General features: G+C 37.0%; 1 protein-coding gene across 1 annotated transcript; it reads right to left on the bottom strand.

Annotated features, from left to right (window-relative positions):
- Positions 1–2,758: 2,758 nt before the first annotated feature.
- LOC103326984 (histidine-containing phosphotransfer protein 2-like) lies at positions 2,759–6,675 on the bottom strand. The gene is made up of 6 exons (XM_008229255.2): positions 6,283–6,675; positions 5,546–5,673; positions 5,380–5,448; positions 3,881–3,952; positions 3,165–3,237; positions 2,759–3,020 (listed from the first exon to the last, which is right to left on the bottom strand). Exons 1-6 carry the CDS (start codon positions 6,340–6,342, stop codon positions 2,973–2,975), a joined length of 450 nt encoding a protein of 149 aa, XP_008227477.2. The 5' UTR covers positions 6,343–6,675; the 3' UTR covers positions 2,759–2,972.
- Between the last annotated feature and the right edge of the window lie 8,431 nt (positions 6,676–15,106).

Below are 15,106 nucleotides of genomic sequence, written 5' to 3'. Positions count from 1 at the left end.
ATTTCAGTGTTTAGTTTATGTATGCTGAATGTAAAATCTCAATCTAAAATAATTATTCAATTAAAAATTTAATTGTGAAATTACATTTTTACCCTTAAGGGTGAGGGTAAATTGATCATTTTTAATTTGGAAAGCATTTTTGGGAATTGAGTTGCTTCATTATGTAGAGCTCGCTCTCACGAGTCCGTAGACACGTAGTGGGCCCAAATTGGAGTTTTAAAAAAGAAATTATGATCAACAAAAGTGCGGTGGCACACTCGCATCCTCACGCACACTCTCTCTCTCTCTCCTTCCCGCCTTCTCTCTTCTCTCTCTCTCCAGCGCGACATCGCCTCTTTCGATGGCTATTCCGGCGTTGTCCAGCCACCAAACTCGACGCAACAACTTGCAAAATACTCCTCTCCACCTCCTCTACACAACCCATTGATTTTCCATATCTGATTTCGGCTGTGAAGCGGTGGAGCGAGAGGAAAAAATGCGACTTTTTCGTAACCATTTTTGACGATTCCAACAACGGAATCCAAGGAGTATGGCATGCTTCTTCATCCATTTTTCGTGTTCTAGCTGCTTTGATAGTTGGTTTGGATCAATTTGAAGCCGTGAGTGTTCGATTAGAAACATAGGTTTTGTCCGCCTTTGGCAATGTTTTCCGACCACTTCCCGGCCAAATTGGAGGTCGGCCCAGTTATAAAAGTTGCTCCTTTAGTTTCCCTGATCACATAGGTATATATATTGTTGGATGATTTGAGATACTTCCGACGATATAATTTTCTCAAGCCACCCACACCCTACCGGCGTGTGGTCATGGTGTGGTGGCCCATTGTATTCTGTTTTGATCCCCTTGTCATCTTGAGCACAACAATATGCTCGGATTCAATTTTGGTTATCATTTGACGGTCGAACGGAGTTACGCCTATTAGGCGATATCTGGGTTCGATAAGTTCGGACTATTGGATTGACTCCAATTCCAAGTATATTGTTTCTCGTATCTCTATGATCGAGTAGGAATTCGTGGATCCGGAATCGGAGTCCCAAATACTTTGATTCAAGGAGTTTAAGGTTGGGTAACCAATAACCATCCGATTGTGCGATCGAAAGTAGTCTGATTGTGCGATCGAGAGTAATCTGATAGCTCGATCAAGACCAAATCCTTGGGACTGGTTATTTGTTTTGAGTTGGACCTTTGAGAACTTTCGGTTTGGAAATCAGAGATCCTAGGCCCCATGGGCCCGGATTGACCAAAAAGGAAAAGTTGACCAAACTGTCGACCACAAACCAAGCGAAACCGTCTTAACAAAAAACTACACATTTAAATCCCAGGAATTAGGATTTTCTTTCTAATTTAAAGTTCGGGTTTGAAATACAATTGTTAACATATCTCGATGTTTCTTCAATAGGTATTCAGGGCCAGTTTGACATTGCTGTGCTGTGAAAATAATTCTGTCAGATTTGCTGTGAGAGAAAGTAGTTTGGCGTTTGGTAAACTTTGTGTTAAAAGTGTTATTGGTACTAATTCCCGCATAATCAGAAAATGATTGCCGCATAATCATTAACACATAGCCTCTTCGAAACTGATTCCTGGATAATCAGAAAATGAAAGCACATCATTAGTTGTTTTCCCTTATAACTTTCTCTCACAGCAATTTTTAACAATAAGTGATTTTCTCATAGTTTACCAAACGGGCTGGGCTTCCCAAAAAATTTTAAAAATCACTTATCACCCCAAATAAGCAATGCCAAACTAGCACTCAAACTCCTGCTAGCCAAAGCGGGACCCCACCGGGTCATACTAGCTTGGATTTTCTGCAAGTGGACTTTGTTTTAAATAAGCATTTTTTTTAAAGTATAAATTTCATGCATTAAAAGGGGTTTATTAATGTATATTTCTTTTACTTGGAAATGGTAAATATTGGAAATTGATACATATTGCATGCAGAAATTATAAGAGATCTTGTGGCACTATCTGAAGTAAAAATGAATTGTGCATGCGATGTGTGTGTGTATATATATATATATATATTATTGGTGGTTTGATTGTTGTATATGCTTACCATATTGTGTACCTCCCCTATTACGGTTGCTATAGTTATTTATTTTTGACACGCGGTAACTCTTCTAAGGCGTGTTGGGAACCGAGCACCCCTATTTAGGTGTACCGAAGGCTTTGACAGGTTGTCAGCGCGCGTATGACATATTTCAACCCCACATGTATTGAGGATTACTGTGCGTGTCTGGGGAGCAATGGTTCCCCAGTTGGACTGCTCATTCCCTAGCCATATGTGCATTGAGGATCCTGCCATGTGGTCTAGTAAAACAATCCCATCGTTGGATTGTTTTCTTCTGGTACATAACTATGGGTGTGCGTGCATTTATTTGTATAAAAGAGTTTTTGAGATCAAACAGGTTTTTAAATCAGGCACGCGTTATGCATGGCTTTGGGGCTAAGGTTTTCAAAAAAAAAGGGCTGGGTTAGTATGTTTGTTTTATTTGTGTTTGCGGCGCCCCCCGCCCCCCCACAAACCCAAAAGGCCGTGACTTGAAGAGACTTGCAATCAAGACCCGAATATCTCCTTCTCCGCACAACCGTCGTCCCTGTAGGATTTCTGTTTCGTGACTTTTCTTATGTTTTCATAACTATATGACGTCTCATTATTATTCTGTCTAGAACCAAAAGTTGTCCCAGAAGCATTTTATCCAGTAGCAGTCTAATTTGTTCATAAGATAGCATACGTTAAAGACAACACCAAATTAAGTCCAAACTTGATTTCGAAACATTAGACAGACAAAAGCAGTCTCAGAGATAACAAGACACTATGTTCACTTAACAGTACTAGTGAACTTATTGGAATACCAAATGCAATGCCTATAAAAGATACTAAGCTCAGCTGCAATAAACTTATTACATAGCCAATATAAAGAGCCATCTGATCTTCTGGAGACAGAGTTCCTAGAAGGCTGAACGAACCAGCTCTTTACTCATGTCGCCTTTTGGGCTCTTCAGCATTGATTGTGCGTTCCATCTATACTCCAGTATATTTCCCAAGTTTTTATTATTAAAAAAAAAAGAACAGAAAGAGAAGTAAGAATATTAGAACATTTGCAACCGAGAAGAACCACCACAGAAAGTGTTCACTAATATAGTATTTTCGTTCCAGAACATTTACCTGAAGAATGTGATTCAAACTTTCCCGCAAGACAAGATATTCACGTTTGACTGCGTCAAAGTCCGCAAGGCACCTAAAAGGCATAGCATTTGGTTAAAGAGTGTTGATAAGAGGTCTCTAGGATAGATTCCATGAGATAATTTCTATACGTCTGAGTGAAGTGGCTAAAATATTTTCTCTGATACACTATATACATGTAGCCTTTTAGATCTATGATATTCAATACCTTATATTCTAAATATATTGCAAGGCTATATAGGTAGGGTTATTAAGAACTCTTAACCTGGCACATGGTAGACCAGAGTTAAGATTTGAATCTAATCATCCTACCGTAAACAAGGAATGACGTTCAACTTTTTTTAGCATAGTTAGTTCTTATAAATATCCACATCCTTTTTTATTATGTACCACTTACCTAGATCATCCCTCAAATAAATTCAAGATAATGATCAGTTTTGCGAAGAGAATGTAGTATTTTTCGTCAAAGAATTGTCTCCGACAATGAGGGCCTAAAAGATTCTACTACTCTAGAACTATAATTCTGAAAAATAAATCATTTGGAAATTTATAGTTGTGGAATTGTGAAACTAAAATGTTTTCCACAATATTGATAGCATAATGTGTGCCATAAAATATATGAAATATACCTGACTGTATGATGTGGACACATGTTATTCCATCGTTAGAAGCTTGATGATGAGAGAAAAAATTATTACCTTTGTTTGTTTTTCGCATTACTTGCTTGTCGGAGCTCAACACAAGCAGCAGAAACCCGGCAACCACCAACACTGTAATTCCAAATGCAGCAAATGGATCATTATTCCCTTACCAGTGTAAAAGGGTGTACAAAGAAGCATATTTGCATCCTTCGAAGCTCATAGAGATACAAGATGCATAAAAAGCTGAGCATTTGTAATAAAGAAATTATCTATAGATGGCAGTAATATTTTCTACAACAGGAAATAAACTAGACCCCCAGCAGCCTTTGCCTTTTCCTTTTCCTCTGTCACATTTAAAACTTGACTAGCAATTTTTCTCTTGTTAATTTTGCTGTTTAATTAAAGTTTGTGTACGCTTTTTGACCCCCGATTAGAAACAGACTAAATGTGCAGTCTCAATAAAAGACATTTCGAGACTCAAAAGTCGAAACTTGAATTCAACTATAGCTTGAAGGAAAATAAGTCCTCAAAGGCCCAAAATCATAAACTTATAAGACACTAAGATATAGAATTTAAGAGTATTTGTGAGGTTAGTAATGAGAACCCTAGAATTATCTGTTGGCAATGAGCCAGCACTTTCAACATTCAATGTGATAGGTACTACCATAGATTCAGGCAGGTTAGGATCCAAGTGATTTTCCAGATAGAACATATGATGACAGGGAATTGGTTATTGAATGGAAGTAATGTACTGGATCAGACAGCAGAGTGGTGGCAACCACCCTATTTCTCTGTTTGCACACTTTTTCCCCCAATTTACAGACAGGGTAGAAAGAGATGAGCAATGCCTAGGTTGTGACAATCTGATCTAAGCTTTTCATTTAGTTGGATGAATCATATGAATCTGCATATGCCACACATGAGCATGGGTAAATCAAATGAAACATCATCTGTCACGCGCTAGCATGGGCGTGACATTGACTTCTCCATCATCTGTCACGCGTTAGCACCTTATTACTCAAATTTTTTTGGACATGTCTTCATAAAAAAACCAAAAATGGAGAATCTTTTAACTAATTATTGCTTACGGTTGATTTTGTTTAGTTAATGATTGCTCACAAGTTGATCTCCATACCATGTTCATTTACGTCCAAATCGAAAAATTTCCTAGTCAACGCTACCTTCCAAATGTTTTAAACGTGTAGCGCACGTGACACTGACATCTTTAGTTAATGATTGCTAACAAATGTGATCTACATGCCATGTACTTTTACACCCATTTTGGAAACTTCCTAACCAACAATACATCTTCTAAATGTTTAAACCCATGCAACAAATACTACACCCATACTTATAAGTCTACGCAAAAGAAAATATCTAAAGAATTTCTTCTGGATATGTAACCAGAATCTCTTGTCATACAGAAAAATATCTTGGTAATAAAATCTTAGAAATGGTTGTTTGTTCCTTGATATTATTTTGGCCTTACCAGGCATAACAATCATAAAATATTTTGAGTGGGTTGTGTGCAACCTAAATGTGATTGGCAATGTTACCTGGAGCCAATTCCCTTGAGCTTGTGGGCAAGATCTGCCACCTTAGGATAGTTGATATCACGTTCTCTCCTAAAATCCAATTCTCCAAAACCAGTCAATATATATGTAATAATAATTAATTATTATACTAAAAAACCAATTACTTGAAAGCTCTGAAGAAAATTACAGATTTCTTGTGAGTTCTTCTATGCCAGTGTCACCATCGCGAAGGACCAGGGTAATCACTTCCATAACCAGACCAGGAGTTTCATTTTCTAACTCTTTCATTTGATTAAAGCGGTGGTCCAAAATGCCCTGCCAGAAACATGGTGATTAGTTAGTCTGTAATTTATGTGATCATTCTTTGTCTGTGAAGAAAAAAAAACAGATATGACATCTAAACAGAGATTATCTGAAAATTTCATAATTAAAATCAGCTATATATAAGAAATTAGCATTTTTTCTGTTTATTTTGTTGCACAGAAGATCAAGTTTATTTGTTCCTTGGCTCTTCTTTGTTTTATCTTTCCCCTCTAAACTAATCACATTCCTTTCCCATCAAACAAACAGATTTGGAACACTCAACCTTATCAGCATTACATGCCAATCAATCAAAAACATGTTCATTTTGTGCTAGCAGTGAATGAAGTCCACACTAGAGTTTAACCAAATAAACCCATTATTTCTAAATGCATCTTCTTTGAGAAATGAAAAAAAAAATATATATATATATATATATAGAGAGAGAGAGAGAGAGAGAGAGAGAGAGAGAGAGAGAGAGAGACCATTAACATCTAAAAGCTCACCAAAATCCAAATAGGAGCCCCTTAAAAGAAATTTAAAAAACAATCCAAATTAAACAAGCATATTGAGAAAAAGGGAGAAAAAAGCATTAAATTAATTAAAGATGAAGTGAGTTCTCACCTGCTCACGCAAGGAGTGGATGAAGCTCTTGAGCTGCTGCTCCAGTCTTGTCCCGGACATTTCTTCCTTCCCAGAGAGAGAGAGATAGAGATGAAGTGGAGTGTCTGAGAAACCAAAGGCTAATCTGCTCTGGCTTTATAGAAACTCTGGTCTGACTGAGAGTGAGTTTTGAGTGTTGGTTTGCATATAAACTTGTTTATGAGTGCAGACTGCAGAGAGAGAGAGAGATTTGTTGGTTCATAGGGTTTTTAGTGGAGAGGATGGCATGGTATTCATGATTGCCAACTCAACTCCATCATATTTCACAACAATCTAAACTGGCGGTTTCCTTCTCCTGCTTTGGCTGTGTTGCCTTACCTGCACCTTTTGCTTCATCCCATTAACTCCTCCTACATGCACCTTTTGAGCTTATGTAAGACAGCTCTGCTGTGACAGATTGATGTTGCCCACCCGCGCCAATGAAGCGCACTTGTAACACGCGCTGTTCCAACCCAAGGCCAAGGCCAATGCCAAGGATTCTTTTTTAGTAGGTTTTAGCCACACACAAAAAATCACTTTTGGAAAAAGCCAAAACTTTTTCAAAAAAGATATAAAAACTTCTCAACTTTCAAACTAAAGATATGCAAAAGTAAAGGATTCTTTAGGAAATTCAAAAATAAATAAGGCAATTTTGTCCATTTTGCTTCTTTTAAAAATTTTCTCTCTCCTTTGGTCTTTACCAAAGTCAACCCTTTTTCTTTTTTCTTTCTCTTTCCTATTCTACCCTTACCCTACATTAATTTCCTTTTACTTCAATTTTATATTTTTTTTTCTTTATACTTAATTTCCAACTTGCAATCCATTTTCAGTATTTTTTTTTTCCTTTAATCGACTAAGAAATAATTAACACTACATATTTGTCTAAAGCAAAATTATATGATCCACCTATTGCAAAAACTCATGCCCCGGGAATAAACCTTTCAAGCATAGTTTTTTTTTATAAAAAATATTTAAAGGGAACAAATTTTAAGGCAAAAGACAATAAAATACAGAGATGGTCAAGGTGGTAGGCTCCTCGAAGGGGTCGCAACAACAGCTCACCACTACATCTACAGCCATTTTCATGGCTTCCAAGACCCCATGATGGCTCCGTCATTGCCCATTACCCAACACAAATACTGACCCATAAACAAAAACAAAACATAAACTCTCAAGAATTTTCCCATTCTTATTTTGACAACCTAAAGTTCCACTACTACCTGAAAAATGCCTATTAAGCAAAAATCTTAGTAGAAACACGGCTAATAATTGATAAAGTTATATTAAGTAAGAAATTAAACGTACCATGCATAATATATCTTGAGAATTAGAAGGATTACTAAACTTTGTCATCCCACTCAAACAATGGTGGACCTAGGAATTTTTATAGGGCTAGGCTAAATATTTTTTTTTTTTTAGAGGAGATATATTATAAGCCTTTTTTCTCATGAAACAATAATGTAAATAAAATTTTATAAATCAAACAAAATCACATTACAAGCAAATATAACACAAAAAAGTACTAAAGAAGCAAATATCAAACTCTTTCTAAAGAAGCAAAATCAAATTCTTTAGGTTGAACTACGTGAGATCCGAGTTCAGAAAGTTTCTCAGGAATTGAAGTGTCAACATTAGATGCAGAAGGTGTCCTTATTATCATTACCACTTTTTTTGAAGAATGAATAAATAGTTTTTCCTCTCTTTGCCAGTCTATCATCATGTGACATGATATCCTAACAAGAAATAACAGACACCAAAAATCATATATGCTAATTAATAATTCAAGTTGCAAAAATAAAACATATATCAACAATCTCCTAAAACATTCACCGAGACCCTAAATCATAAAACTTAACAACAACAATTAAAATTGGAAATTAAATACATATAAAAAAGAAAAAAACTTACCAAGATTGAAGAACCCACTGAAGATAGGTGGGTACAATTTTTTAGAGGAGGAGAGCTATTTCCTCTAGGCTCTCAAGGTTCAAATATGGCATTTTGGGTGGCTAGAAGAATTTTTTTGATGTTTGCTCTCTGTGGGTGTAACCCAATATCAGTACGATTAGAATAGGTCAAGTTGGTAGAGCCTTAGCGTGAGTTCTACTTCTAATCAAATTTATATAGGTTTGGATTGATGTTTATGCTTTAGGAGTGGGCTTATTTTAAATAAAGCTATAATTTACTTTACTTAAATTGGACTATTATTGGTTTATTATATTTATTTGGTGTAGTGGGCTAATATTTATTGGATTAAGAATAAACTTAACTATATTTCATATTTAAAAATCTTCCCCTAGGCTGGAGCCCACTCCAACCTAGTAATGGATCCGCCCTTGCACTCAATTGTCCACCATGTCTAAGGAAAAAGAAATAATATAAAAGTGAAGTAAAAAGAAATTAATGTAAGGTAAGAGTAGAATAGGAAAGTGAAAGAACAAAAAAAAAAAATTGATTAAAAAGTATTAAAAAGCAAAAGGGGTGTAGATGGAGAAATGGGGAGTGGGAAAATCAGCTACCCTTGTATATCAGGGATAGTATTGTTTTGTTATTCTCAACTAATCACATTTTGCCACGTGTGATAAGGATTCCACGTGACGGAGCGTGACTGGATGGAGATAGCATCAATTAAGTTAAATATATCATGCATGATCTTCAAACTCCACTACCTTAGATATATATTGGTTTTTTTTTTTTTTTATACAAGCGATATTATGGGAAGAGAATTTGAACACAGTATTTCGAGTGCAGAGTTAATTATTGTTAACCACCTAAGCTTCATGCCTCTTGCATATCATTTCCCCTTAGATTTTGGCAATTTACCAAACTAATGTAAGAAATTTTGAAGAACGTAAAAAATTACATTGAAAACTTGACAAAATAAAGTACATATATAAGTGAGTCTCTAAAATTTACATAAATCTAAAGAATTATTTTAACTCTCCATTATAGAGGACATGCTTTTAAACCCTGATTGAAATTGCAACGAACTCCTAAACGGCACAAAAAAAATTTGCCTGTGGCATTCTCCTAGAAAACCACTTATCTTCCAATCAGTTCAAAACATATTTTGATAATGTTCAAGTCCTCTGATATTTTTCTGATTGAAGACAGCTTTGGGTGAAATAAAAGTTCAAACTGGCTATTTTTTTTTCCCCCAACCTCGGGCTGGGCTTCACCGCTGGAGTGGCTCTTAGCTGTTGTTGCAATGAATTTGATAGTCTGGATATGAATTTACAAAGCCACTGGAAGACACGTGTCACGCCTCAGCGCTCCGATTTGGTTCTACTGAGCCTTCATCCAATGGTCGTTTTTCCAACAATAAAATTACGAAAAAAATTGAAATTTTTTTAAAAAAATACTAAAAAATACTTTTAAAATCTGATTTTTTTCCTATAAATACCTATCAATACCCTTCACTTTCAACACAAATTCTCATACATTTTATTCTACTTCTACTATTACTCAACATTTTATTCACTCTTCACTCAACATTTTCATCTCTTTCACCTTGTATTTTTATTTCTTATTTTTATGGCTTCTTCTATCGAAACCGGAGGGGCATGGAGCACCATGGAAGATGTTTCTTTGTGTGAGGCTTGGCTCCGAGTTTGTCATCGTCCCGTGACAGGCAATGAGATGAAATTTTTCCATATGTGGAAAAAAATTCATGCCGAATTTTGCGAAAAAATTCTGGAGTCGCCTCATACGGAAATGGCATTATCGAGTAGGTGGAAACTTCTCAACAAAGAGATGGCCAAATGGAGAGATGCATTGGCAAAAGCGATGAACTTGTATAGAAGTGGAGAAAATCGTACTAACGAGGTAAGTATTTTGTAATTTTCGTTTTATTAAGTTTAATGTCCTAATATATATATGTTGTTAATATTTATTGCATTTTTAATATTTTGTTAATATTTCTTACATTTTAAATATTTTGTTAATATTTCTTGCATTTCCAATTGTTTCTTCATATTTCTTGCATTTTCAATATGTTGTTAATATTTATTGCATTTCCAATTGTTTCTTCATATTTCTTGCACTTCCAATTTATTTGTAAGGTTAATTGCATTTCCATTATTTTTTTTTTGTTACTTGCATATCCAATATATTTTAAATATTTCTTACATTTCCATTTTTTTGTTAAATAGCTGATTCAAGCACAGATGTGGTTCGGTGCAACCGGGGGTGGCAAAAAAAGTTTCACCCATCATGAATGTTGGGAGGTGGTGAAATATTGTAAACACTTCATAATTATTCCCACGGGTCCCGCTGTTGTGATAAACGAGACGCCTCTCCGTGATTCAACGACATTGGATTCACCTCTCGATTCCCCTATGAGTGAAGACTCACCCATCCAAAAGGAACTGAGACCTATTGGCCGAAAGGCTACGAAGGCAAAGAAAGCGGCTAATTCAAGCAATCATAATTCAAAGTTTTTGGAGGAAATTTCAAGGCAAAACGCCATAAGAATTGAAATGGAGCAGAAACGCCAAGATATGGAGGTGGCAATTCAAGCCGAGTGTGCACGAGAAAAGGAGTATTTGCGCAAAAAAGATATAGAGAAGACGGATCGGGAAACTATGGTGATTGATACAAGCCATATGTCCCCTGAAACAAAACAATATTGGAAGCTAGAACGAAGGGATGTTATGAGAAGAAGACTTTTCCAAGATGATGGGCCTAACAACAGAGATTGGTTAAATGATCAAAACCATTAAATTAGTTGGCATACCTTTTATGTATTTTTATTTTTCATGTTTTGTATTAAAGTTGGTGTACTTCATGTGTTTTATTTTAGTAGTAGTAATTGTTAATGACTTGTATTGGATTTCTTTATTTAATAAACAAAGCATTCAATAAAATACCATTTTATTCAACATATTCCATATATCAAACAAAACATAGTTCAAAATTTAAAAAAAAAACTACAAACAAGGCACAATAATAAATAAAAAAACAACACAACCAAACCATAAGCAATAAAAACAACACAATCAAACCATAAGTAAATAAAACATAACCAAAGCATCTATACTCCATCATTCCCTCTCACCGCCATAGATGCTCCATCAAGTCAAGTTGACGCCTTTCATGAATATACGAAGATTGCATCTCTGTATATCGATCTATCATTCGGGTCATGAAACGATAGTCCCTCACCAACGGTTCCGGCTCAAACGGTTCTCCACTTGGCCCCATGGGCCTTTCATAAATCCGGGTCAAGGCCGTGTTCATTGGATCCGGTTCGTAGACTTCTCCAGCATCATAATCATACTCATCATCCACAATCATATTATGAAGGATGATGCAAGTCATCATAATGCTTCGGAGGATCTCCTCATCAAACATACGGGCCGCACCTCGAACAATCAACCACCGAGCTTGAGAGATGCCAAAACACCTTTCGACATCTTTCATGAATCCCTCTTGATAGGTAGCAAATAATTTTTGCTTCTGGGATCGAGGATTCAGAACGGATTTGACAAATGTGGTCCACCTTGGGTAGATACCGTCAGCTAGATAATACCCCGTCTGGTAGACTGTATTGTTAACTTGATAGGTAATATTGGGGCCTTGGCCTCTCAAAACATCGTTGAAAACCGGAGATTGACCCAGGACGTTGAGGTCATTTTGGGCTCTGGCAACTTCGAAGAAGACATGCCAAACCTATGTGTCGAAGCCAGCAACGGCTTCTAGGATGATACTTTTTTGGCCTTTTCTATTTCCGTAATCACCTTGCAAGGCAATTGGGCAGTTCTTCCATTGCCAATGCATGCAGTCAATGCTACCAATCATTCCTAGAAATCCTCGAGCTTCGCCTTTTTGTAGAAGCCGTTGGAGGTCCTTGGGAGTAGGTATACGCAAAGTAGTCCCTAGTGTACAGATTTTCAACTGCATCACAAAATCTTACCAAAGCCTCCAACGTAGTGGACTTCCCCATTCGGGCAGCCTCATCCACCTGATCAGCAGATGCTCCATACGCCAACATTCGTATAACAAATGTAAGCTTTTGCTCGGGAAGAAGCCCCAAAACCCCAGCAGCATCACACTTTTGAACAAAGTATGCATCATAATTGCAAATATCATGCATGACTTTATTGAACAAATGGGGTTGCATTCTAAATCGCCTTTGAAAATCAACATCAGAGTACAAAGCAGTTGGGATAAAATAATCTTCCAAAAGATTCTTACCCCGAGAATGCCTATGTCTGTTCACATTCCGGCAACGGCCGACTTGTGAACCACGGCGGCGACCTTGGTTTTCTTCCTCTTCCATTGCCACTGCTATGAGAACTTGTTCATCGACTTGTCTTTGCAACTCATTGATTTCATCGGCTCTACGGTTTCTCTCTTTTCTTTCTCGCTCTTGCTTCTCCAAGCATCTCCTATATTCTTCCATTGAGAATGAATGGAGAATGAATTCTAAACTCTAATAAATGAAAATAGAGAAAAATGTGGTGTGAGAGGTATGAGCTGAGCCTCTGGTTTTATAGAAAAATTTGGCAAGATAGAGATGCCACGTGGCTTAATTTCATTGGATGAAAATTTTTCCAAAATTTGAACCCAAATTTATCTAAATTTTGAATTTTGAAATTTATCCGAAATTTGAACCCAAATTTATCTGAATTTTGAATTTTGAAATTCATCCGAAATTTGAACCCAAAAATTTATCTGAAATTTGAATTTTGAAATTCATCCGAAATTTGAACCCAAAAATCTTATCCGGAAATTTTATCCGATTATGAATAGTCTTGACACGTAGGAACCCGAAAATCTTATTCGAAAATATTATCCAAATTAATTATTGAGGTAAAAAAATTTGTGAATAAAACAAAAAAATGAATAGTAACTACCCTTAGCCATGGCAACGGGTGGAAACATAAAATACTATTTGCAAGGGCAGCCACTATTCACATGAATAGTGGCTACCCTAACTCCCCTCTTGCCATGGCTAATGGCAAATTGGTAGAGTTGCTCTAAAGGGTACGAAAATGAAAATACTTAAAACAACGCCATAGGATCACTTTAAAAGAGAAGTAGTAACAACCCGATCTTAAAATTAATAGTTCAACATTAAATTATTCAAGGAAAAGACAATTTTACTCCAAGAATATTGAAATGATTTAAGAGTTGACTTTATTTGGGGGAGATTAAATGATTTAAATAAGAGAAAATAAATTGAAGTAAACAATAAAATAAAATAATTTTGAATTAATTAAGGTTTTTGAAAATTAAAGATATTATTTAATATAAAAAGGGGCAAAAAGGTCATTTTAAGTTCGGGAAGGAATTTGGAAATTCCGTTTGGACCGTTGGTATAGTGGGCTCGAATCGGAGTTGTAAAAAAGAAATAGGTTAGGGTTTAGTTTCTTCCGAAGTTCAGTTTTTTTTTTAAAACCCAGGATTTCTTTATTTGGGCAGCTCGACTAACCAACTTCATATGGTGATTTCTCCCAACCCCGGCCACCTTTTCAAGCCAGATCGAGCCCAGATGAACCACCACACTTCCCTCTTCCAGCTCCAACTCTTCGCCGCCTCGATCCGCAACCGTAGTCGGCGGAATCAGCCACAAAAACAGGCGGTTTTGGACAGATTTTTCTTAAACTTTCGCCGGCCGTTTCTCCCTCCTCCGGCCACCAAACCGGTCGAATAAAGTATGCTTTTCCACCTGTTTTTCGAGCTCTAGCTGATGGTTGGGTAGGATTTGATCGATTTGTAGCCTAGATAACTCGAAATATGAATTGAAATTTGGCCGGTTTTCAAATTGAAATTCCGGCCACTTCCAATCATTTTTCGGGGTTGGTCCAAAACAAAAGTGGTTTCAAATGGGGTTTTACACCTATAATAGGAATTTGGGCCGGCAGTTTGGCATTTTTCCGGCAGCCAAAATTTACTCATGACACCCACGCGCTGCCAGACGTGCGGCAATGTGTGGCCGTGCTTTGGACCGGCTTAGAGTTTCAAAATGATCTCCTAGTCCTCACGAGCGTGTAGGTACTTTCATATTTCAATTCGGACAACGTTTGAACTCCGAACGAATCTCGCCTATTGTGCGATTTCCTGGTTCGATACGTTTGAACTGTTAGATCATAGTCAATTTCATATATGTTAATCTAAATAATTCCAGGATCGTATAAGACTCAACGTATCGTAAAACGGAGTCCCAGATACTACGGAAATGCCAACCCTAGGGCTAGGTTTACAATAATTGTCCGATTGTGCGATCGAGGGTAATCCGACCATCTCTCGAGACATGTGTCCTAGGCATATTGGAACCTTTAGGGACTCCCGGATTTGTGATAGGAGGTAGTGGGCCTCTCGGGCCCGGTTGATCAAGTTTAGGTGTTTGACCCCTTGGTTGACCATGAGTCTTTCGGGGTAGTTTTATCCTTCGAGAAATGTTAGAACGACCATGTAAACGGGTCCTGATCAAAGACTGAGTTATTAGGATCATATCATGGTTTTTCAAACCCACCACAAGGGTACCTCCCTAGTTGCTTTGAAACAGTATCATTTATAAATAATGCCTCACGTGTTTCAAAGACTCCTGAACCGTGTGGTGCAAGGAATGCGGCTCAAGCTGACCAATGGTCCCTTGAGGCCTACGAGGATTGCGGCTCGGATAGAAGTCGTATCTCCGAGGCCTGCGAGGATTTGCAGCTCGGATAAAAGTGGTATCTCCGAGGCCTGCGAGAATTGCGGCTTGAGTAGACTTGGTGTCTCTGAGGCCTGCGAGGATGGAATTGACGGTATTAATGGAATTGATAGATAAAAATTGGGGGTACACCTAGGTGGAGAGAAT

This window comes from Prunus mume, linkage group LG1 (assembly GCF_029339155.1).
Source record: "Prunus mume cultivar Tortuosa linkage group LG1, ASM2933915v1, whole genome shotgun sequence".
NCBI classification, from domain to species: domain Eukaryota; kingdom Viridiplantae; phylum Streptophyta; class Magnoliopsida; order Rosales; family Rosaceae; genus Prunus; species Prunus mume.
The sequence above is the reverse complement of the archived record's forward strand: the minus strand, read 5'-3'. Positions and strand labels throughout refer to the sequence as shown.